We start from the raw sequence: 25,148 nt of genomic DNA on the forward strand, positions 1-25,148 counted from the left end.
GACAATGCGGCCTCAAACTCAGAAGAATTTTATTGACTGTGATTAGTAAAACTTCATGACTACCCCTCGAATAGGAAGATACCTACATTATTTCTTCCTATATACCACTCATGAATCGCATACATAGGCGGAAGGGAGGCGGGAGCGGGACGATGTTGGTACACAACATAACCTCCGTAACGCACCACTCGCTGACTTAGAAAGTGCAGATACTGTTGCGAGCTGCAACGTCAAAAATGAATTACGCGGCAAGATAAACAGCTTACTGAATGCTCTACTACAGAGTACAACACAGGAACACGACACTAATTTCCTCTGTAAACAACGATTGGAATGTAACACCAATCGTTCGATTGACATTAGCTCCTTAGATCATGGAGCACGTCTACAGCGGCTGTGAGAACGTCCTTAGAATATCTCTTTGCACCAGATGTTCCTTCAACTGCCGAACATATGGAAATCGTGTCGTGCACGATGTAGACTGAATGGCGGATGTTTACAAACCACCCATCTAGAAGGGTGAAGTTGGGCCTGTAACGTGTTCGCCGAGTAGAGTGTCCCACTGTCGAACGGCACTGCTCAACTTTCCATTCCTCTTGACGTCGCACAGCATTGTGACTGTCCCACAGTGCGAATAGCCGTAATGGTTGTGTCCTTTCTCATAAACTCTGTGTACACAACTCCTTCACAGTCGAAGAAGACAGTGGCCATGACGATCCCTGCTGACGACGCTACATAGCACTTCATCCGCGGAAACGATGACTTGTGTTTCCACTCTGAAGGCGCTCTCTTTGTTGCACGTGGAAAATTATTGACACGTGTGTCATCGAGCGTAGGACGGCTCAGCAAATCACTGCTTTCCGTGGATGCGGTCGCTCTGTCACTTGGTGCAAGTATTTCTATTTGACGGCACATCGGCGACTCGCTCTTGTTAGTGATGAAGAAAAATGTGAAATCATCAGCATAACGCAAACATCTACACTCCTGGAAATGGAAAAAAGAACACATTGACACCGGTGTGTCAGACCCACCATACTTGCTCCGGACACTGCGAGAGGGCTGTACAAGCAATGATCACACGCACGGCACAGCGGACACACCAGGAACCGCGGTGTTGGCCGTCGAATGGCGCTAGCTGCGCAGCATTTGTGCACCGCCGCCGTCAGTGTCAGCCAGTTTGCCGTGGCATACGGAGCTCCATCGCAGTCTTTAACACTGGTAGCATGCCGCGACAGCGTGGACGTGAACCGTATGTGCAGTTGACGGACTTTGAGCGAGGGCGTATAGTGGGCATGCGGGAGGCCGGGTGGACGTACCGCCGAATTGCTCAACACGTGGGGCGTGAGGTCTCCACAGTACATCGATGTTGTCGCCAGTGGTCGGCGGAAGGTGCACGTGCCCGTCGACCTGGGACCGGACCGCAGCGACGCACGGATGCACCCCAAGACCGTAGGATCCTATGCAGTGCCGTAGGGGACCGCACCGCCACTTCCCAGCAAATTAGGGACGCTGTTGCTCCTGGGGTATCGGCGAGGACCATTCGCAACCATGACGATGGGCTACGGTCCCGCACACCGTTAGGCCGTCTTCCGCTCACGCCCCAACATCGTGCAGCCCGCCTCCAGTGGTGTCGCGACAGGCGTGAATGGAGGGACGAATGGAGACGTGTCGCCTTCAGCGATGAGAGTCGCTTCTGCCTTGGTGCCAATGATGGTCGTATGCGTGTTTGGCGCCGTGCAGGTGAGCGCCACAATCAGGACTGCATACGACCGAGGCACACAGGGCCAACACCCGGCATCATGGTGTGGGGAGCGATCTCCTACACTGGCCGTACACCACTGGTGATCGTCGAGGGGACACTGAATAGTGCACGGTACATCCAAACCGTCATCGAACCCATCGTTCTACCATTCCTAGACCGGCAAGGGAACTTGCTGTTCCAACAGGACAATGCACGTCCGCATGTATCCCGTGCCACCCAACGTGCTCTAGAAGGTGTAAGTCAACTACCATGGCCAGCAAGATCTCCGGATCTGTCCCCCATTGAGCATGTTTGGGACTGGATGAAGCGTCGTCTCACGCGGTCTGCACGTCCAGCACGAACGCTGGTCCAACTGAGGCGCCAGGTGGAAATGGCATGGCAAGTCGTTCCACAGGACTACATCCAGCATCTCTACGATCGTCTCCATGGGAGAATAGCAGCCTGCATTGCTGCGAAAGGTGGATATACACTGTACTAGTGCCGACATTGTGCATGCTCTGTTGCCTGTGTCTATGTGCCTGTGGTTCTGTCAGTGTGATCATGTGATGTATCTGACCCCAGGAATGTGTCAATAAAGTTTCCCCTTCCTGGGACAATGAATTCACGGTGTTCTTATTTCAATTTCCAGGAGTGTATTTCCCCAAGTGAAGAAGTAGGGATAAGGAATCGTGCCTTATCCGAAACTCACCTTGAGCAGTTAATCAAAGAACCAACTAGTGGAAGTGACGTCTTAGGCCTGCTGTTGAAAAATAGATCCGATCTGTACCGTAGAACAGGGAATCAATGACCATAAGGCAGTTAAAGCATCACTGAATACGACGGTAAACAGGAATACAGAGATAGTTAGATCATTATGTTTAGCAAGAGCGACAAAAACAGAGTTTATTCTTCAGTTTCTCCCGGCGTATTTGTTGCTCGAACAGTCCACGGGTATATGGCTCTAACACTATGGGACTCAACATCTGAGGTGATCAGTCCCCTAGACTTAGAACTACTTAAACCTAACTAACCTAAGGACATCACACACATTCATGCCCAAGGCAGGATTCGAACCTGCGACCTTAGCAGCAGCGTGGTTTCGGGCTGAAGCGCCTAGAACCGCTCGGCCACAGCGGCCGGCACCACGGATATACTGCCGGTTCATAGTGTCCAACGGAAGTCATAGTGTCACGGAAGAAGAGGTAGCCACTGCCTTTATTCCGTACAATGGCGCACTATCAGGGAAAATCGGCCGTATATTAAATAAACAGCGAGTTAAAACCATCTTTTGCGTGCCCAATAAAACACGGGCATTACTGGGAAGCGTGAATGATGACCTCGGTTTGAGGAAGGCCGGCATATACCAAATTCCCTGTGAGTGTGCGAAGACTTATATCGGACAAACAGTAAGCACCATCGAAGATCGTTGCCGAGAACATCAGGGGCACACTCGACTGAAATATCCAAATCAGTCGGCGGTAGCAGAGCACTGTTCGTCCGAGAAACACGAGATGGATTATGAGTGTACCACAATCCTGGCTCAGACCTCTAAATATTGGGACAGCGTTATAAGGGAGGCTATCGAAATTCGCACCAGGGAAGATCAACCGAGATTGCGGCTACAGTCTCAGCAAGGCTTGGGACCCAGCACTGAATGTAATTAAGAAAACTCTCAGCAAGAAGTACGAACTGGCGACCAGGGCGGACGTAGCAAGCACCTCGACGCTACGACAGATTCCGACGCCCACGTCTTCGCGACCGCCGGCGCGCGGGCGCGGACGGCGGAGAGAGCGGCCCGCGTGGGGAGGGGAGTTAAATCGGCCGCCCGCCCTCAGGAGCTCAATTCGTCAGCTCACCTGACGATGGCGACATGTCTGATCGCCGAAATTTGTGCCCGTTGGACACTATGAACCGGCAGTATACCCGTGGACTGTTCGAGCAAAACAGAGTTTTGATTATATGACAGGTCAACATGAAAATTTCATCTCCAGCACTGACAACGATGACCATCAATGGACAAAGTTCAATAGCATTGTAGAATTGTTTCGATCGATATTTGCCGAGAAAAATTGTCAGGGTTGGAAAAGACACACAGTGATTCGACGATCAAGCTGCTACAAAAGCAAAGAGGGCTTCCCTGCTAATTTAAACGTAGTCAAAGTCTCAAACATAAACAAAAACTAAACGAAGAAATAACTAGCGTAAGAAGAGCCATGTGTTCAGCAAATTTTCTTTTTTCTTTGCGTCTTCTCCCGCTCCAAGGAGGGGTCGCCCTTGTTATTACGCATTTGGCAGTGTTAGTTGCAGAGGGTGGCCGGATGCTTTTCCTGCCGCCACGCCGACCCCCCCCCCCCCCCCCCCCCCCGGGACGTAGCGAGTGTACCACAGCTGTCTGCGTCTAGTGTAAGCCACGAAATAGTGCGAACGTGTTCAGATGTCTGTGAGGCGTGTAACTGAGGCGGAACGTGCAGACGAGCTCGGTGTTCACCTAGCGGAATGTGGAAAACCGTCTAAAAACCACATCCAGGCTGGCCGGAAAACCGGACCCCGTCGTTAATCCGCCGGGCGGAATCGGTCAGGGGCCGGCGCGCCTACCCGAGTGTAGAGAGCCTGTATACAGAGAGAGTGGCCATAGATCAAGTTGCCAGTGATTGGTTGATTAGCTTTGACAGAAAAATGGCGCCAAACGTCGCTCGTGCTTCCAATGTTCGCCGTGCTTTTGAATTGAAGTTCAGAGGACTTTTGGAAACGATTAAAAGGTATTTGAATTACTGAGAGACTTGTTATGCGTTGTGGATGCATGTTAGATTTAGTTGTATATCGTTTTTAGTACGTAATTAGCGTTTGCGATGTTAAATACGAGTTGAAATAATGAAGTGTTTTGTGATGAAGTAAACAGGTTAGTAATTGTACAGTATTGTTTTTGACATCTGTAATTCGTTCTGCAGACGTTCGTAAACGATGCCAGGTTGTGCTGCATTTGGTTGTTCCAATAGAGGCGAAGGTGGATTTCGCGTGTCAGCATTTCCACGCAATGAAGAAAGGCGAAAGCAGTGGGTAGTCGCAGTCAACAGGGCTGACATAAATCAAACAAGAGCCTCGTGGAAACCAACCAAGTACTCTTATCTATGAGAAGTAAGTCGTTTTTGCTTTTGACTACATATAAAACAACTTGCAATACACATACACTCCTGGAAATTGAAATAAGAACACCGTGAATTCATTGTCCCAGGAAGGGGAAACTTTATTGACACATTCCTGGGGTCAGATACATCACATGATCACACTGACAGAACCACAGGCACATAGACACAGGCAACAGAGCATGCACAATGTCGGCACTAGTACAGTGTATATCCATCTTTCGCAGCAATGCAGGCTGCTATTCTCCCATGGAGACGATCGTAGAGATGCTGGATGTAGTCCTGTGGAACGGCTTGCCGTGCCATTTCCACCTGGCGCCTCAGTTGGACCAGCGTTCGTGCTGGACGTGCAGACCGCGTGAGACGACGCCTCATCCAGTCCCAAACATGCTCAATGGGGGACAGATCCGGAGATCTTGCTGGCCAGGGTAGTTGACTTACACCTTCTAGAGCACGTTGGGTGGCACGGGATACATGCGGACGTGCATTTTCCTGTTGGAACAGCAAGTTTCCTTGCCGGTCTAGGAATGGTAGAACGATGGGTTCGATGACGGTTTGGATGTACCGTGCACTATTCAGTGTCCCCTCGACGATCACCAGTGGTGTACGGCCAGTGTAGGAGATCGCTCCCCACACCATGATGCCGGGTGTTGGCCCTGTGTGCCTCGGTCGTATGCAGTCCTGATTGTGGCGCTCACCTGCACGGCGCCAAACACGCATACGACCATCATTGGCACCAAGGCAGAAGCGACTCTCATCGCTGAAGACGACACGTCTCCATTCGTCCCTCCATTCACGCCTGTCGCGACACCACTGGAGGCGGGCTGCACGATGTTGGGGCGTGAGCGGAAGACGGCCTAACGGTGTGCGGGACCGTAGCCCAGCTTCATGGAGACGGTTGCGAATGGTCCTCGCCGATACCCCAGGAGCAACAGTGTCCCTAATTTGCTGGGAAGTGGCGGTGCGGTCCCCTACGGCACTGCGTAGGATCCTACGGTCTTGGCGTGCATCCGTGCGTCGCTGCGGTCCGGTCCCAGGTCGACGGGCATGTGCACCTTCCGCCGACCACTGGCGACAACATCGATGTACTGTGGAGGCCTCACGCCCCACGTGTTGAGCAATTCGGCGGTACGTCCACCCGGCCTCCCGCATGCCCACTATACGCCCTTGCTCAAAGTCCGTCAACTGCACATACGGTTCACGTCCACGCTGTCGCGGCATGCTACCAGTGTTAAAGACTGCGATGGAGCTCCGTATGCCATGGCAAACTGGCTGACACTGACGGCGGCGGTGCACAAATGCTGCGCAGCTAGCGCCATTCGACGGCCAACACCGCGGTTCCTGGTGTGTCCGCTGTGCCGTGCGTGTGATCATTGCTTGTACAGCCCTCTCGCAGTGTCCGGAGCAAGTATGGTGGGTCTGACACACCGGTGTCAATGTGTTCTTTTTTCCATTTCCAGGAGTGTACATAAGGCAAGTGTCTGGCGCAGCTGTTAGATCGATTACTGCAGTTACAATGGCAGGTAATCAAGATATAAGTGAGTTTGAATATAGTGTTACAGTCGGCGCACGAGCCATGGGACACAGCATCTCCGAGATAGTGATGAACTGGAGATTTTCAAGAGTGTACCAAGAACATCAGCAATTCGGTAAAACATCAAATCACCGTCATCGCAGCGGCTGGAAAAAGATCGTGCAAGAACGGGACGAACGACGAGCGAAGAGAATCGTTCAACGTGACAAAAGTCAACACTCCCGCCAATTGCTGTAGATGTCAGTGGTGGGCTTTCAACAACTGTCGCCGCGCGGGATTAGCCGAGCAGTCTCAGGCTCTGCAGTCATGGACTGTGCGGCTGCTCCCGGCGGAGGTTCGAGGCCTCCCTCGGGCATGGGTGTGTGTGTTTGTCCTTAGGATACTTTAGGTTACGTAGTGTGTAACCTTACGGACTGATGACCTTAGCAGTTATGTCCCATTAGATTTGACACACATTTGAACATTTGTTTCAACAACTATCAGCGTGCGAACCATTCAGCGAAGTATCATCGATACTTGTGTACCCTTGATGACTGCACGACACAAAGCTTTACGCCTCGCCTGGGCTGTCAACACCGACATTGAACTGTTGATGACTGGAAACATGTTGCCTAGTAGGAGGAGTCTCGTTTCAAATTGTATCGAGCGGATTAATGTGAACTGGTATGGAGACAAACTCATGAATCCATGGACGCTGCATGTCAACAGGGGACTGTTGAACCTGGTTGAAGCTCTGTAATGGTGTGGGGCGTGTGCAGTTGGAGTGATATGGGACCTTGACACGTCTAGATACGACTCTGACACCGTGACACGTACGTGGACATCCTGCCTGACCACCTGTATCCATTCTTGTCCATTGTGCACTCTGACGGACTTGTGCGACTACAGTAGGGCAATGCGACTCCTCACACGTCTAGAATTGCTACAGAATGGCACCAGGAACACTCTCCTGGGTTTAAAGGCTACCACTCGCCACCAGACTCCCCAGACATGAACATTATTGAGTATATCTGGGATGCTTTGCAACGTGCTGTTGAGATCGCCACCCCTCATTCTCTTACGGATTTACGAACAGCCCTGCAGGATTCATGGTGTCAGTTCCCTCCAGCACTACTTCAGACATTAGTCGTGTCCAAGCCACGTAGTGTTGTGGACTTGTGCGTGCTCCCGGGCGTCCTAAATGATATTACGCTCGTGTACCAGTTTCTTTGCCTCTTCAGTGTACATAGCCTATCTGTGACTATGTTGTATACGCTACGCTTGAGATGAGTGACTACAGCGCGTTCTTCCTCTGTGAAACAGTTTTCGAAGAGACATTTAGTATTTCTTCATTTTGGTTCAAAAATGGCTCTGAGCACTATGGGACTTAACATCTGTGGTCATCAGTCCCCTAGAACTTAAAACTACTGAAACCTAACTAACCTAAGGACATCACACACATCCATGCTCGAGGCAGGATTCGAACCTGCGACCGTAGCGTTCTCGCGGTTCCAGGCTGTAGCGCCTAAAACCGCTCGGACACTCCGACCGGCCTTTCTTCATTTTCTGTATCATCCTCTTTTACAGCGCCAGTATGGTCATAGAGTGAGTGACAGACGTCTTCGGTCCATTTCTTTAACGTAAGATCAAAACTGCTTAGAATTTTCTATCATGTTGATAAACAGAATTTTACTTTCGCATTTGCTGAACACATCGCCCCTCCAGAGTACCCAAAAGCGCTAATGCGCTGCTTCGTGGACTCGGGTAGAGAGCCTGTATAGGGAGAGAGCGACCAACAGGGCGATACGGCGGCCATTTTTCTGCCAAATTGCGGGCGGGACTTTCGAATCACCAGTAGTGGAATAGTGGAGTACAAATTCACCGACTCCAAAGCACAAGACAATATGGCGAAATCATTCGTTAAATGCGTTTGTTTACAAGAATAATGTCTTATAATAATTTTCATACAGCCAATTTACAGGTCTGTTTTCAAATTTAACTACACTCCTGGAAATGGAAAAAAGAACACATTGACACCGGTGTGTCAGACCCACCATACTTGCTCCGGACACTGCGAGAGGGCTGTACAAGCAATGATCACACGCACGGCACAGCGGACACACCAGGAACCGCGGTGTTGGCCGTCGAATGGCGCTAGCTGCGCAGCATTTGTGCACCGCCGCCGTCAGTGTCAGCCAGTTTGCCGTGGCATACGGAGCTCCATCGCACTCTTTAACACTGGTAGCATGCCGCGACAGCGTGGACGTGAACCGTATGTGCAGTTGACGGACTTTGAGCGAGGGCGTATAGTGGGCATGCGGGAGGCCGGGTGGACGTACCGCCGAAGTGCTCAACACGTGGGGCGTGAGGTCTCCACAGTACATCGATGTTGTCGCCAGTGGTCGGCGGAAGGTGCACATGCCCGTCGACCTGGGACCGGACCGCAGCGACTAACGGATGCACGCCAAGACCGTAGGATCCTACGCAGTGCCGTAGGGGACCGCACCGCCACTTCCCAGCAAATTAGGGACACTGTTGCTCCTGGGGTATCGGCGAGGACCATTCGCAACCATGAAGATGGGCTACGGTCCCGCACACCGTTAGGCCGTCTTCCGCTCACGCCCCAACATCGTGCAGCCCGCCTCCAGTGGTGTCGCGACAGGCGTGAATGGAGGGACGAATGGAGACGTGTCGTCTTCAGCGATGAGAGTCGCTTCTGCCTTGGTGCCAATGATGGTCGTATGCGTGTTTGGCGCCTTGCAGGTGAGCGCCACAATCAGGACTGTATACGACTGAGGCACACAGGACCAACACCCGGCATCATGGTGTGGGGAGCGATCTCCTACACTGGCCGTACACCACTGGTGATCGTCGAGGGGACACTGAATAGTGCACGGTACATCCAAACCGTCGTCGAACCCATCGTTCTACCATTCCTAGACCGGCAAGGGAACTTGCTGTTCCAACAGGACAATGCACGTCCGCATGTATCCCGTGCCACCCAACGTGCTCTAGAAGGTGTAAGTCAACTACCCTGGCCAGCAAGATCTCCGGATCTGTCCCCCATTGAGCATGTTTGGGACTGGATGAAGCGTCGTCTCACGCGGTCTGCACGTCCAGCACGAACGCTGGTCCAACTGAGGCGCCAGGTGGAAATGGCATGGCAAGTCGTTCCACAGGACTACATCCAGCATCTCTACGATCGTCTCCATGGGAGAATAGCAGCCTGCATTGCTGCGAAAGGTGGATATACACTGTACTAGTGCCGACATTGTGCATGCTCTGTTGCCTGTGTCTATGTGCCTGTGGTTCTGTCAGTGTGATCATGTGATGTATCTGACCCCAGGAATGTGTCAATAAAGTTTCCCCTTGCTGGGACAATGAATTCACGGTGTTCTTATTTCAATTTCCAGGAGTGTAGGCGTTGCCGACCGCAGCGCCGTATTCTGCCTGTTTACATCTCTCTGTATTTGAAAACGCGTGTCTGTACCAGTTTCTTCGACGCTTCAGTGTAAAGAAGTAGCCAAGAGATAGAAAAACAACTGAAATCGCTCAACGAGATACCAGTTTGATTCTGCACAGTGTATGCGAAGTGGTTTGCCCCTCTTTAAGGAGCCGTGTAAGCCCAGGCCTCTGGAGGAGTGAAACGCACCGAATGATTGGAAAAAGGAACAGGTCATTCCAGTTTTGAAAGAGGGGCGTCCAAAAGACGCAAAAAATTATAGGTCTATACCTCTGACGTGTGCCTATCGTAAAATTTTGGAACATGTTTTAAACTGACATATTATCACATTTCTGGAGCCGGCCGAGGTGGCCGAGCGGTTCTAGGCGCTACAGTCTGGAACCGCGTGACCGCTCCTGTCGCAGGTTCGAATCCTGCTTCGGGTATGGGTGTGTGTGACGTCCTTAGGTTAGTTAGGTTTAAGTAGTTCTAAGTTCTAGGAGACTGATGACTTTAGAAGTTAAGTCCCATAGGGCTCAGAGCCATTTGAACCATTTGAACATTTCTGGAAAAGATGATCGTGTGAATCGCAGCTCGCTCTGTTCGCCGGCGAGAACCAGAGAGCTGCAGATACAGGCGCCCAGGTAGATGCCGTGTTGCTTGACGTCCGGAAGGCATTAGGTACAGCTCCGCGCTGCCACGTAATGAATAAAATACGACCGTATGGAATATCAGACCACAGCATGTCATTCTGAATAGAGAAGAGTCTTCAGACGAAAAAATTACTTCGGGAGTACCCAAAGTAGTGTTACAGGTCCATTACTTTCTACTTAATACGTAACGTCGGAAGTTGCACAAGGCTTTTCGCGGATGATGGGGATCTGCCCAGAGAAGTCGCAAGCGGTGTGAGATAGTTCAAATGGCTCTGAGCACTATGAGACTTAACATCTGAGGTCATCAGTCCCCTAGAACTTCGATCTACTTAGACCTAACTAACCTAAGGACATCACACACATCCATGCCCGAGGCAGGATTCGAACCTGTGACCGTAGCAGTCGCGCGGTTCCGGACTGAAGGGCCTAGAACCGCACGGCCACCGAGGCCGGCGATGTGAGATGAAACGAGCGTGTGAGGACTGTGGTATGGAAGGTGAACTGACGACTTCGGTTTATTGACGAAATTTTAGGAAAGTACACTACCGGCCATTAAAATTGCTACACCACGAAGATGACGTGCTACAGACGCGAAATTTAACTGACAGGAAGAAGTTGGTGTGATATGCAAATGATTAGCTTTTCAGAGCATACACACAAGTTTGGCGCCGGTGGCGACACCTACAACGTGCTGACATGAGGAAAGTTTCCAACCGATTTCTCATACACTAACAGCAGGCGTTGCCTGGTGAAACGTTGTTGTGATGCCTCGTGTAAGGAGGAGAAATGTGTACCATCATGTTTCCGACTTTGATAAAGGTCGGATTGTAGCCTATCGCCATTGCGGTTTATCGTATCGCGACGTTGCTGCTCGCGATGGTCGATATCCAATGACTCTTAGCAGAATATGGATTCAGTGGGTTCAGGAGGGTAATATGGAACGCCGTGCTTGATCCCAATGGCCTCGTATCACCAGCAGTCGAGATGACAGGCATCTTATCCGCATGCCTGTAACGGATCGTGCAGCCACGTCTCGGTCCCTGAGTCAACAGATGGTGACGTTTTGCAAGACAACGACCATCTGCACGAACAGTTCGATGACGTTTGCAGCAGCATGGACTATCAGCTCTGGGACCACGGCTGCGGTTACCCATGACGCTACATCACAGACAGGAGCGCCTGCGATGGTGTACTCTACGACGAACCTAGGTGCACGAATGGCAAAACGTCATTTTTTCGGATGAATCCAGGTTCTGTTTACAGCATCATGATGGTCGCATCTGTGTTTGGCGACATCGCGGTGAACGCAAATTGGAAGCGTGTATTCGTCATCGCCATACTGGCGTATTACCCGGCGTGATGGTATGGGGTGCTATTAGTTACACGTCTCGGTCACCTCTTGTTCGCGTTGACGGCACTTTGAACAGTGGACGTTACATTTCAGATGTGTTGCGACCCGTGGCTCTACGCTTCATTCGATCCCTTCAAAACCCTACATTTCAGCAGGATAATGCACGACCGCATGTTTCAGGTCATGTCCGGGCCTCTCTCGATACAGAAAATGTTCAACTGTTGCCCTAGCTAGCACTTTCTCCAGATCTCTCACCAATTGAAAACGTGAGGTCAATGGTGGCCGAGCAACTGGCTCGTCACAATACACCCGTTACTACTCTTGATGAACTGTGGTATCGTATTGAAGCTGCATAGGCAGCTGTACCTGTACACGCCATCCAAGCTCTGTTTGACTCAATGCCCAGGCGTATCAAGGCCGTTATTACGGCCAGAGATGGTTGTTCTGGGTACTGATTTCACAGGATCTATGTACCCAAACTGCGTGAAAATGTAATCACTTGTCAGTTCTAGTATAATATATTTGTCCAATGAATCCCCTTTTACCATCTGCATTTCTTCTTGGTGTAGCAACTTTAATGGCCAGTAGTGTATATTTCACTTACTTTACTCCTCGGCTCTAGAGCCCTTGAAGGGCCTTGGCCTGCATCACAATATCCTGCCATTCTGTCCGATCCATGACTTTCCGGCACCATCCTCTGACACCCAGCTTTTCATGTCTTCTTCAACTCCATCTACCCATCTCTTTCTGAGGCGTCCGTTCCGCCGTCTGCATCCAGCCTTGCCATCACAAATCCTCTTGCATGCTCTGTCTTCTTCCATTCTGACCACCTGCCCTGCCCACCGCAGTCTTCTTATTTTTAATGGTGGTGACAATGTCAGGTTCTTCAGAAAGGTGTTGTTCTGCATTCGTACGAATGCGGCAACCTTCTTGATCATATATTGGGCCATATATTTTACGTAGCACTTTTCTTACTCATATGCTAAGGATCCTTTCCTCATTTACAGTCTTGGTCCACGTTTCGGCACCATACATAACAACTGGTCTTATAATTGTTTTGTAAATGAGGATTTTGGCTTTTTGTGATAGAAGCGAACTCCTAAGCATGGGTACTGCGGTAAAGTAGCATCTGTTACCTGCTGCTATTCTGGCTTTCACCTCACTGCCAATGTCATTTGAGTCAGTGATAATCGACACAAGGTACTTGAAGTCTCTCACCCTTACAAACTCCCTGTCGGCTATCCTTAGATTTGGTAGGTTTTGTTGGTTGGTCATTGCCATATGCTTGGTCTTTTCGACATTGACTGTCAGGCCAAGGTCCCTTGCACCTTTTTCCAGTTGTTGATAGGCTTCGCCTAGCACAGCAGTGTTTCGTGCGAGTAATGCTACATGTCAGCGTAGGCTAGGTACTGTAGCGAACGATTTAGGAAAGTATGATTCATCTCTAAAGGAGAATGCATACAGCACGCTGGTGCGAGCTGCTCTTGAGTTATGCTCGAGTGTTTTGGATCCGTACCAAGTCGACTTGAAAGAGCCGCGCGGGATTAGCCGTGCGGTCCAAATGCGCTGCAATCATGGGCTGTGCGGCTGGTCCCGGCAGAGGTTCGAGTCCTCACTCGGGCATGGGTTTGTGTGTTTGTCCTTAGGATAATTTAGGTTAAGTAGTGTGTAAGCTTAGGGGACTGATGACCTTAGCAGTTAAGTCCCATAAGATTTCACACACCATTGAACATCGGCTTGAAGGAAGGCATCGAACCAGTTCAGGTGTGGGCTGCTACATTTCGTACAGATAGGTTCCAGCAACACGTAAGTTCGGAAATTCAGATGGGACTCCCTGGAGGGAAGGGGACTTTTTTTTTTTTTTTTCGAGAAACGCTATTCAGAAAATTTAGAGAATCGGGTTTTCAAGGTGACTGCCGCACGATTCTATTGCCGCCAACATGCATTGCGCGTAAGGGCCACGAAGATAAAATTAGAGTAATTAGCGCTCATACTGAGGCGTATAGACAATCGCTTTTACCCTGCTCTGTCTGCGAGTGGCCGGCCGCTGTGACCGAGCGGTTCTAGGAGCTTCAGTCCGGAACCGCGCTATTGCTACGGCCGATGTTCAGACGTGTGTGAAATCTTATGGGACTTAAATGGTTCAAATGGCTCTGAGCACTATGCGACTTAACTTCTGAGGTCATCAGTCGCCTAGAACTTAGAACTAATTAAACCTAACTAACCTAAGGACATCACACACATCCATGCCCGAGGCAGGATTCGAACCTGCGACCGTAGCGGTCACGCGGTTCCAGACTGAAGCGCCTTTAACCGCACGGCCACACCGGCCGGCCTATGGGACTTAACTAGTGAGGTCATCAGTCCCTAAGCTTACACACTACTTAACCTAAATTATCCTAGGGACGAACACACACACCCATGCCCGAGGGAGGACTCGAACCTCCGCCGGGACCAGCCTCATAGTCCATGACTGCAGCGCCCCAGACCGCGCGCCTAATCCCGCGCGGCAGTAGCATGATTGTCTGTGCCTTGGAGCCAGAACCGTGTTACAGCGGATGGAGGACATCATCTTGATGTCTCGGCGAACAAATTCGCCGGACGTAAATCCTATTGAACCCGTCTGGATCGCTATCGGGCGCCATCAGCGAGTACCCAAATTACCTGTCCGTCATGTACGCCAATTACGTGACCTGTGCGTAGACATCTAATGCCTCATACCTCCACAAACCTACCAACAAGCTGTCGGATCCCTGACACGCAGAAAGGTCACCTATTTCTTTCCTAAGATGGACAAAGAAGCTATTAAGCACCTGGTCATAATGTTTTGGCTCATCAGCATACTTCCATAAAATATCTGGTCGTATGCGTTCTGAGCAATCTGAAGCGGCACGACCACATAAAATTAATCTCTGGTAAGGTAGATGTGACACTGATATTCATTGGAAGAATCCTCAGGACATGTAGTTTAGCAACGAAGGGAGTAGCTTACAAAACACTCCATTCGACCAATACTCGAATATTGCTCTTCACACTGAGATCACTACAAGGTGGGAAAAATACAGGAAACAGAGAATATCGATGTAAGAGCAGCACGTTTCGTTACAGGTTCATTTAGTAAGCGCAAAAGCGTCACACACATGCTTAGCCAACGTCTGTGTCATGTACTGTAGGAGAGGTGTTCTGAGTCACGGTATGGTCTACTGTTAAAGCTCCGAGAGCGTAGCTTCCTAAAAGAGGTAGCTAATATACAGGGCGTAACGTGTATAACTGTAGATATTTTCAGAATGAGATTTTCACTCTGCGGCGGAGTGTGCGCTGATATGAAACTTCCTGGCAGATTAAAACCGTGTGCCCGACCGATACTCGAACTCCCGAGTTCGAGTCTCGGTCGGGCACACAGTTTTAATCTGCCAGGAAGTTTCATATCAGCGCACACTCCGCTGCAGAGTCAAAATCTCATTCTGGAAATATCCCCCAGGCTGTGGCTATGCCATGTCTCCGCAATATCCTTTCTTTCAGGAGCGCTAGTTCTACAAGGTTCGCAGGAGAGCTTCTGTAAAGTTTGGAAGGTAGGAGACGAGGTACTGGCAGAAGTAAAGCTGTGAGTACCGGGCGTGAGTCGTGCTTCGGTAGCTCAGTTGGTAGAGCACTTGCCCGCGAAAGGCAAAGGTCCCGAGTTCGAGTCTCGGTCGGGCACACGGTTTTAATCTGTCAGGAAGTTTCATATCAGCGCACACTCCGCTGCAGAGTGAAAATCTCATTCTGGAAACATCCCCCAGGCTGTGGCTATGCCATGTCTCCGCAATATCCTTTCTTTCAGGAGTGCTAGTTCTGCAAGGTTCGCAGGAGAGCTTCTGTAATGTTTGGAAGGTAGGAGACGAGGTACTGGCAGAAGTAAAGCTGTGAGCACCGGGCGTGAGTCGTGCTTCGGTAGCTCAGTTGGTAGAGCACTTGCCCGCGAAAGGCAAAGGTCCCGAGTTCGAGTCTCGGTCGGGCACACGGTTTTAATCTGTAGATATTTTATTGGCTGAACGACTTTACATCAGTATTTAATTCATTTGCAGACTAAGAGTTATAGCTATTAGGGTTAGTATGTTTTGGGGCTGGTTGTAACGTCCTAGTGCTTGTGGCAAGAGAAAGCAGTTACAGCTTATTTTCCTCTCGGTATCAGGTCAGGTGTTGAAGAGTGGGTGCAAGACGCAAAACGGGTAGTCTATGCTGACAGGTGCTAGTTCACTTAGTGGTGCAATTACGGCCATGCAGAAAAATCAGGTCGTAATTTTTGTGACGTGTTTGTGGAGAGACAGTTCGATGCAGAGTAAAAGGAACCACCTTCCTAATTTGTGTACATATTACGGTACAACACATAAAAATAGCTGCACTTACATTCGTTATCACCCACTCGAGTCAGAAGATAGCAAGAGCCGACAAATTCAAGAATTATAGCACAATCAGCTTAACAGCTCATGCATCCAAGTTGCTCACAAGAGTAATATACAGAAGAATGGAGAAGAAAACTGAGAATTTGTTGTATGAAGATCAGTTTGGCTTTAGGAAAGGTTAAGGCATCACAGAGACAGTTCTGGCGTTGCGTTTGGTAATGGAAACAAGAGTGAAGGAAAAACAAGACACGGTCGTTCGATATGTCAACCTGGAAAGAAGCGTTCGATGATGTAAAATGGTGCAAGATGTTCGAAATTCCGAGTAAATAGGATTAAGGTATGGGAAAAGAAGGGTAATATTTAATACGTACAAGAACGAAGAGGGAAAGATAACACTAGAAGACCTCCGGCCGAAGTTGCCGAGCGGTTCTAGGCGCTTCAGTCTGGAACTGCGAGACCGCTACGGTCGCAGGTTCGAATCCTGCCTCGGACATGGATGTGTGTGATGTCCTTAGGTTAGTTAGATTTAAGTAGTTCTAAGTTCTAGGGGACTGATGACCTCAGAAGTTAAGTCCCATAGTGCTCAGAGCCATTTGAACAATTTTTGACTAGAAGACCAGGATAGAAATGCTACGAGTAAAAAGGGTGTAAGCTAATGGTGTAGTATTTCGCCCCTACTGTTCAATTTGTACAACGAAGAAAGATTGAGGGACAGAAAAGAAAGGTTCAAGCATGCGATTAAAATTCACGGTAAAAGAATATCAGTGATTATTCGCTGATCACGTTGCTGTCCTGAGTGAAAGTAAAGAAGAATTATAGGAGGTGCTGAGTGGAATGAACAGTCTAATGAGTAGAGAATATTGACTGAGGGTCAATCGAAGGAAGACAACAATAATGAGAAGAGCAGAAATGGGAATACCAAGAAACTTAACATCAGTATTGGGGTCACGAAATAGAAAAAGTTAAGGACTTCTGCTACATAGGTAGCAAAAATAAACCTTCATTTATGGGTTGCCATTCAGGCAAGTGTCATATTAGTCATGAGTTTGTTCTGCAACAGGACAATGAGCGCAAACATGCTTCTAAATTGTGCAGAAGTTATGTCAGTAGAAAAGGAGAAGTGAGGGGAACTGAAGAACTTCACTTGACCAAGTCAGTCATCTGACCTAAATCGGGCTGAACTCTTACGAGGTGAATTTTACATGGAGGGCAGAAAACCAACGTCATCTAATGTTGAAGATCTATGGAGTAATTTACAGACATGTCGGACTGCAATATCTGCTAAAACACACAAAATCATATTTCCAAAATGCCAAGAGTTTATGCAGCTGTTCTGGGGGCAAAGGGTCGGTACTTTGAAGACACTGCAATATAAACTATATTTTGTTCTACTTAGCGCTAGAGGGAGAAAATATTTATTTTGTTCGTCTGTTTAGTTTGGTCGATGTGTTTGTACAATGTGATAAAGTGTATGGTTTTTATGAATGGTAATCAAAAACTTTTGACTGGTAGTCTATTTATTTTTTTATTTCCTCTCGAGGTACTGGAAAGCCTTCAGACGAACCAGTTCACTAATGGAGTAAGAGTTGCCAAACATTATTTTAATTTCAACGTTGCTAGCTATTAAAAGAGGTTATATTAGAAGCTGTGCAAACAAGCATCCATACAAATAGTAAATTCAGTTTTCGTTAGTGTTACTAACTGGTTTGGCACAAATGGGCTAACTTTTAAACCCCGAAAAAGTACAGGTAATCCAGTTCTGTACTTTCAGAACTCTGTTGCAGTATGTAGGGTCTCAAAGGCAGGCAGGTGCTGAAGTAAATATGTTATTTAATCGAAGGCTTCCGAGTTTTGCCAGTTTCTGCTGAGTGATGATTTGAGAAAGACGTGACGGTGGAGGAAACGAAGAATATGTGGAGGTGATGTGTAATTTACGTTCCCCCTTGCGATGTAATCAGTCCTAATACACATTATGAGCTCCCTAATACGGATATATATCGATATTTTCATTTGAGAGAGAAGAAGCTCATATAAAACTATAATCTCCAAAACTCCATCATTCATGTATCGCTTTTGACATCTCACGCCATTAGGATAATTTAGAAATTTTGACGTTAAATATTTTCGCTAAGTTCCTTAAAAATATTAGTTGATTTAAACAGGATCTTTACCACAAATGTAAATAATTTTCTTTTTTGCCTTTATACGGAATATTTGTCCTCTCTCGCACTTTGGCGGGAAGAGCTCTAAGAAGCAGTTCTGTTTTAGTTGTTGTAAAGAGCAGTCCTGTTGTGTACAGAGCTAAAGGTTGGAGGCTGATGGCTGTAAATTTTCTTAATCAGTCGAGTGAAACATTTCCTTATATAGATGGTAACAGTGTGTAAACTTTTCATTTCGTAGATAGCGACCGAATGAACACTAGAACTTTTGATTTCTTAGTGCAGGAAGTATCCCTGACCGTCATATCCCCGAAAAGAACACGAGTCCAGCAACAGAATCACGTAAATAACAATGCATTAAATTCGTAATATGGGCCTTCCTTTCAGTATTACTAAAAAGTGTCTAACATCCTGGAAGTGGAAACGTCACTAAACAGTTATTCTTTAGTGAAACGACATGTTACACCCTCCAACCAGTACTATTGCCGCTCCCAAGTTTCGGTTGATATGATCTGCTGTGAAAACAAGAAAGAATCCAAGAAGCTGTTGTTAATCGTTTTGCCTACAGAGTGCTACCCTCTGTTCGTCTACCATCAAGCTAAACCGTCGTGTAAATAAACGTATGCTCTATAATTTATCATCGGCTGCATTATTCAAGCCGGCCGGAGTGGCCGAGAGGTTCAAGGCGCTACAGTCTGGAACTGCGCGACCGCTACGGCCGCAGGTTCGAATCCTGCCTCGGGTATGGATGTCTGTGATGTCCTTAGGTTAGTTAGGTTTAAGTAGTTCTAAGTTCTAGAGGACTGATGACCGAAGCAGTTAAGTCCCATAGTGCTCAGAGCCATTTGAACCATTTTTTGCATTGTTCAAGCTTGTGGTACCGATAATACCGCTGGGAGTAGATCTGACTCATGTATAAGGTATTTTGCTGTTTAGAGCGAATTTAAGGCTATCACTTGCTAAGGAATCGGAACTCTTAAGTTTACCAGACAATAGTTGTGCTAAATCCATCTAATTCTCGTATGAAATCTCAATTTCGATGTGCTTAATTTTTAAAAAGTAACTTACAAAATTATAAAATTCGCTAAATCTGCGTAGAAACATTTGCAAATTGTAGAAGAACTGGAGGAAAGTTCGGCGGTTCTGCCAGAATCGTTGAATCACGTCTGCGTCGAACTAGTGGCTAGCTACAAAATGGTTCAAATGGCTCTGAGCACTATGGGACTTAACATCTGAGGTCATCAGTCCCCTAGAACTTAGAACTACTTAAACCTAACTAACCTAAGGACATCACACACATCCATGCCCGAGGCAGGATTCGAACCTGCGACCTAGCGGTCGCGTGGTTCCAGACTGAAGCGCCTAGAACTGCTCGGTCACGCCGGCCGGCTGGCTAGCTACAACGGACACGTGCAGCTAGGTATGGTAATCAACTGTGATTCCACACACTCACGGTTATGCCCTCGTTGGCTCCATTCCACGCCTTGGGCTCTCCGTCGGGCAGCGTCTTCTCCTTAGGCTGCCAGCTAGAAGACCCTCCGCAGCACCCAAGGATCCTTCCGTACGGAGACATGGCAGAGCGCTGGGCTACTGGCAGTGCGAAAAGTCGCAGCTGGTGTAGAGAACGGGGCCACGAGCGGAAGGGGCAGATAAAGCTGCCGAGATGCGGTATCGCCGCTGATACCGGTGGCCATGACGAAAGCCAATGTGCAGAGGTGTGCCGTTTTAAAAAGAGCGGGACGTCTACTTGCACGTACGAAACGAATATCCAACCTGTGTTACTCAAAATTATACTGGCAATGACCATAATTTACGTCACAGCTCGTAGGGGTTTAGAGACAAACGTACAGAAAAAACGCCAGGAGATCGTGCTGCGATAATGTTGCACTGCCGACCAGCTTTAATTTTGATGAGACTTTGTCTCCATTACCATCCTCTTCATTTCAGTTTTTATTAAGGATGAAACTTTTCCAGCTGTACTTAAGATTTCATATTTATTTGGCTCCTACAGGGTGGCGCACGAAATGTGTTACCATTTTGTTTTTGAATATAAACTTTATTGTCAATACAATCTGAAAGGAACATATACAAAAATGAAGAGCCGCCCATGGAGATTTGTTCTAACTCAGCACATGCTCAATATGTCCATCATTTCGTTTCCTAACTTCCTTCAAACGAACACTGAACTTTACGGCACATGTCTTCCGTAATGTCACTGCAAGCTTTAAGAATAAGTCTTCTGAGCTCCATTAAATCACGTGGACGTTTCGAGAAAATTTTTTACTTTAGGTACCCCGAAAGAAAAAAATCACATGGATTGAGGTCTGGACTATTGGGGGCCAATTTTGTCCGTCATTGAAGCGACCTGGAAACCTGAGTGAAATTATCCGCATGTCGAAATGCTTGTGTAAATACTCCAACACAGTGTTTGCAGTATGTGACCTTGCTCCATCTTGCATGAACCACTGCGTGTTGAAGGGCAAGGCAGTAGCAAGAAGCTGTGGAACGAAGCTATTGCTCAAATAACGCTCGCTGTTCACAGTTTCTTCAAAGAAAAAGGGTCCAATAAGTCCGTGACTGGAAATTGCTGCCCACGCTGTAATCCTCGGAGCATAATGTTGTCGTTCATGAAGCACTTGTGGGTTTTCAGTGGCTCAAAAGCGTACATTTTGTTTGCTAACCACACCGACTAAATGAAAATGCACCTCGTCTGAAAACCAAAAGTTGTTGAGAGTTTCTTCCCTATCCTCCGCCCACTGAGCAAACAGTAGTCTCTGCTGCTTGTGTTCTTCAGTGAGCTTCTGTGCACAGGTCATCTTGTATCGGTACATATGGAGGTCACTTTTAAGCATGCGTTGAACGGAGCGTCTGGATATTCCCAGTTGCACTGATGCCTTTCTACACGATTTCCCGGGACTTCTTTGTACAACAACTCGTACCGCTTTAATATTCTCCGGCAAACAAACAGGCTTAGGTAGAGGTCGCTTCGCTTCCGATACTGTTCCTTCCTGTACAGATTCATCGTACAACCTGTGGATGGTCTTCTTGCAAGGGACCCATCATATGTTAAACTGTTGTCGAAAAATCCTCTGAGTCACAACAAGGCTTTTCGTTTCATGAAAAAGTAACACAATTGCCGATCGTTGCTGTGTCGTCAGTCTTCCATTGTCAGCCATTGCTGCTTACTAGTCTCCTAGCGGCAGTACCGTGAATTACACGTCATTTCGTAACTCATTTGTTTTTCCAAGCTCTGCTGGTACTGCTGTAGGCATCCAAGCGGGATATCTAATGTGCGTCGTAAATTGCGAAAGAAACGAATGGTAACACATTTCGTGCGCCATCCTGTAGTTTCGACATTGCGTCAACGCCATCTTCAGGCCCGAACACTTCGGTATCAGTTGTGTGTCGCTGAGTGCTAGAAACCTGTTGTGAGACCAACACGTGCTCCACATGGATGGCGGGCAGTAACTAACATTAGTTACTACTCAGTACTCAGCCACACACAATTGATATCATCAAAGTGTACGGGCCTGAAGATGGCGTTGACGCAACGTCGAAATTAGTAGCCAAATAAATATGAAATCTTAAGTAGAGCTGGAGGAGTTTCATTTTTAATAAAAATTGCACGAGCTGAAGTCCTCCCATCATCCAGTTTAAATATGGATGTACGAAGATCTCCATTTCAGAGTGGCACTTACACCCTATGCCTCAAACAGTATTCCAATATTAAACGAACCGAGGAATCTGACTATCTCAGAAGCACATACCTGGTGAGCTTTACATCTCGAGACAACGAGATATCTCAAAAATTACGCATCAGATTAAAAAACAGAAAAATAGGCGTCGAATATTTCTAAAAATGCTATCGGGTGAAAGTGTTGATTCCCCCCCCCCCCCCCCTGCAGCCTCTTCTCAAAGGGATGGAGGGGGGGGGGGGCGGAGGGGAATTGGAAGAGGCAACTTTGAACTCTTAAATACACTGATGGAAAAAAAGATTCCAAAACCAAGAAGGAGTTGTGCGAGATAAACGAAAGTTGGTAAGCGTGTTTTTACGTATGAAAGATGACGTCTATTCAGATTTCTCGCCAGTCGTATCTATGAGGATGCACATCAAGTCTGCTGTAAATATGCGCTGCAACAGTCGCAAGCGTGCGTTACCTTTGAGATTGAAAGTAGTGAGTTGATACTTCCTGGTAGATTAAAAATGTGTGCCGGACCGAGACTCGAACTCAGGACCTTTGCCTTTCGCGGGCAAGCGCTCCACCATCTGAGCTACCCAAGCACGACTCACGCCCCGTCCTCACAGCTTTACTTCTGCCAGTACCCTGTCTCCTACCTTCCAAACGTCACAGATGCTCTCCTGCGAACCTTGCAGAACTAGCACTCCTGAAAGAAAGGATACTGCGGAGACATGGCTTAGCCACAGCCTGGGGGATGTTTCCAGAATGAGATTTTCACTCTGCAGCGGAGTGTGCGCTGATATGAAGCTTCCTGGCAGATTAAAACTTGAAACATCCGCCAGGCTGTGACTAAGCCTTGTCTCCGCAATATCCTTTCTTCCAGGAGTGCTAGTTCTGCAAGGTTCGCTGGAGAGCTTCTGTGAAGCTTGGAAGGTAGGAGACGAGGTACTGGCAGAAGTAAAGCTGTGAGGACGGGGCGTGAGTCGTACAGACAGTCTGGGGATATTTCCAGAATGAGATTTTCACTCTGCATTGGAGTGAGCGCTGATTTGAAACTTCCTGGCGGATTAAAACTGGAAACATCCGCCAGGCTGTGACTAAGCCTTGTCTCCGCAATATCCTTTCTTCCAGGAGTGCTAGTTCTGCAAGGTTCGCTGGAGAGCTTCTGTGAAGCTTGGAAGGTAGGAGACGAGGTACTGGCAGAAGTAAAGCTGTGAGGACGGGGCGTGAGTCGTGCTTGGGTAGCTCAGATTGTAGAGTGCTTGCCCGCGAAAGGCAAAGATCCAGAGTTCGAGTATCGGTCCGGCACACAGTTTTAATCTGCCAAGAAGTTTCAAATCAGCGCACACTCCGCTGCAGAGTGAAAAATCTCATTGTGGATTAGTGAGTTGATGTTAACCAAGAAAGTCTTTAAGAGCACTATGACGCCATCATCAACACCTCATAGAGTTTCAACTAGGTCGTGTAATAGCACTATCAGAAGCCGAATGTTCCTTCTGCGATACTGGAGAAAGACTGGTGTAGACACTGTGTAAGACGTCGTGGTCTCCTGACTTTTATTGCTTACATGTTCCGCCCTCACAATCATATTCCGCACATCAAGACGCTTGATTCGAACCCGAACTCGATAAGATAAAGTCAATGTTGTATGAATTCACGTAAACGATATGCAAATAACTAATAAATCGCAAGTGCGCACCGTGGTTGAAACATTCGAGGCTGGCATACACACATACATTCCAGACACGATGGTCACAGGAGCTTTTAGTTCGAGAGACGCAACCGCACGCCAGGAGGCCGGTCCAAACCCATCTTCATCGGCCGGTGACTGCCTGTAGAGAAGACAGCGTTTGTCCAAGTGAAAGGACGACCCCGTGTTCGGCTTAAAAGCAAATTCCGCTACATTGTGTGGGAGCGGCCAGCCTACGCATTCTTTACACATAGCACGCAGTTTCAGAGATTTTCACAGGGAGACAGCAAACGCCAAACGCCGATACTACAGATTTCCGGATTGGTCGCCTTAAACGAAACGTCATTCTCCCGTTTTAGAAGAGCAATGCTGATTGGCAGACGATATTTCTGACGCCTTGAGAGGAAGGACTAATGGAAGAGACCGAAACATATATCCCTTCACATCTGGCATGGAGAGGGGCCGTTCTGTTGTCACTCTTGGAGCGAGAGCTCATAACGAGAGCGTGCGCCATCGTATGTGCACTCAAAGAGCGAGGAACAAGTCTCTCCTCAGTACTTCACTGGGAGAGCACCTCTGTCGAGAGCGAATCGGAGTGCGACTCTATATTGAGTCCTTTCGATTAAGCGTTATTCACTGTGTTCACCGCCACACTTATTGTGCGGAGTGAACGGACGGAGTTATAGTTAAACGCCTGCGAGCGAATTTTTGAGTGGCATTGTGGTGGACTGGTTATCTGACCAATGTACCATGCCAATAGTTAGACCAGGGGCGAATAGGAGTCCTTGACTTCATCAAGGTGCAATGAGAGTTTGATTGGCGAAGGTCAATCCAGATAGAAAGAGAGTTATCTTATTTATCAGCAGCGAACGACGCAGACAGCAGTCATCGCAGCTTACGGTATTGTGCGCTACAGCTACTGCGAGCCCCATATTTCCTCCACAACAGTACACTTCACTGCATTTCACACGCAACAGCCTCGACCGTACCTAGCAACATTCTAACGGATAATTATTCAAGTTCTGTAGGCTCAGCTCTCAGCCATTCTGCCAAGTCAATAACAATCTTAAACTTTGTATAGAAATTTCATTAGCGAATCCTATCCTTGAGAGGTAACTTCACATTCCTAAAAGAACCAGGAAATAACGTGTTAAGTTCATAATTAAAAGTGCCATTTTGATTTATCAGAATTTTGGCAAAGTAAATAATAATTTTCGTTAGTTTCATGTTTTTCTTACACTAACTAGCACTGTTCCAGTACCCAAGTATCCCAATAGTTACATAAGAAATTTTGTGAATCTTTTGTGTCATTTCCTTACAGCGGACGACTCCAGAAATTTATTGCTGAAAGTTTTTCAGGCATTTCTCTTTAGAACGTTAGGAGCGTCTGT

The 25,148-nt window shown here is 47.9% G+C and overlaps 1 protein-coding gene across 2 annotated transcripts in view; it reads right to left on the minus strand.

Moving 5' to 3' along the window:
* The window catches only part of LOC126425125 (arylalkylamine N-acetyltransferase 1-like), a 163,759-nt gene that overhangs the window by 87,348 nt on the left and 51,263 nt on the right, over positions 1 to 25,148 (minus strand). Inside the window, exon 1 of one of the 2 annotated variants that reach the window (XM_050088068.1) lies at positions 19,841 to 19,972. The exons of the other annotated variant lie outside the window; for it this stretch is intronic. Coding sequence (XP_049944025.1) covers positions 19,841 to 19,960 — 120 coding nt within the window. The 5' untranslated portion in view covers positions 19,961 to 19,972. Of the gene's footprint in view, positions 1 to 19,840; positions 19,973 to 25,148 lie in introns of those variants that run through there. 2 annotated transcript variants of the gene reach the window in all.

The sequence above is a fragment of the Schistocerca serialis genome, chromosome 10, assembly GCF_023864345.2.
Source record: "Schistocerca serialis cubense isolate TAMUIC-IGC-003099 chromosome 10, iqSchSeri2.2, whole genome shotgun sequence".
Classification (NCBI taxonomy): Eukaryota; Metazoa; Arthropoda; class Insecta; order Orthoptera; family Acrididae; genus Schistocerca; species Schistocerca serialis.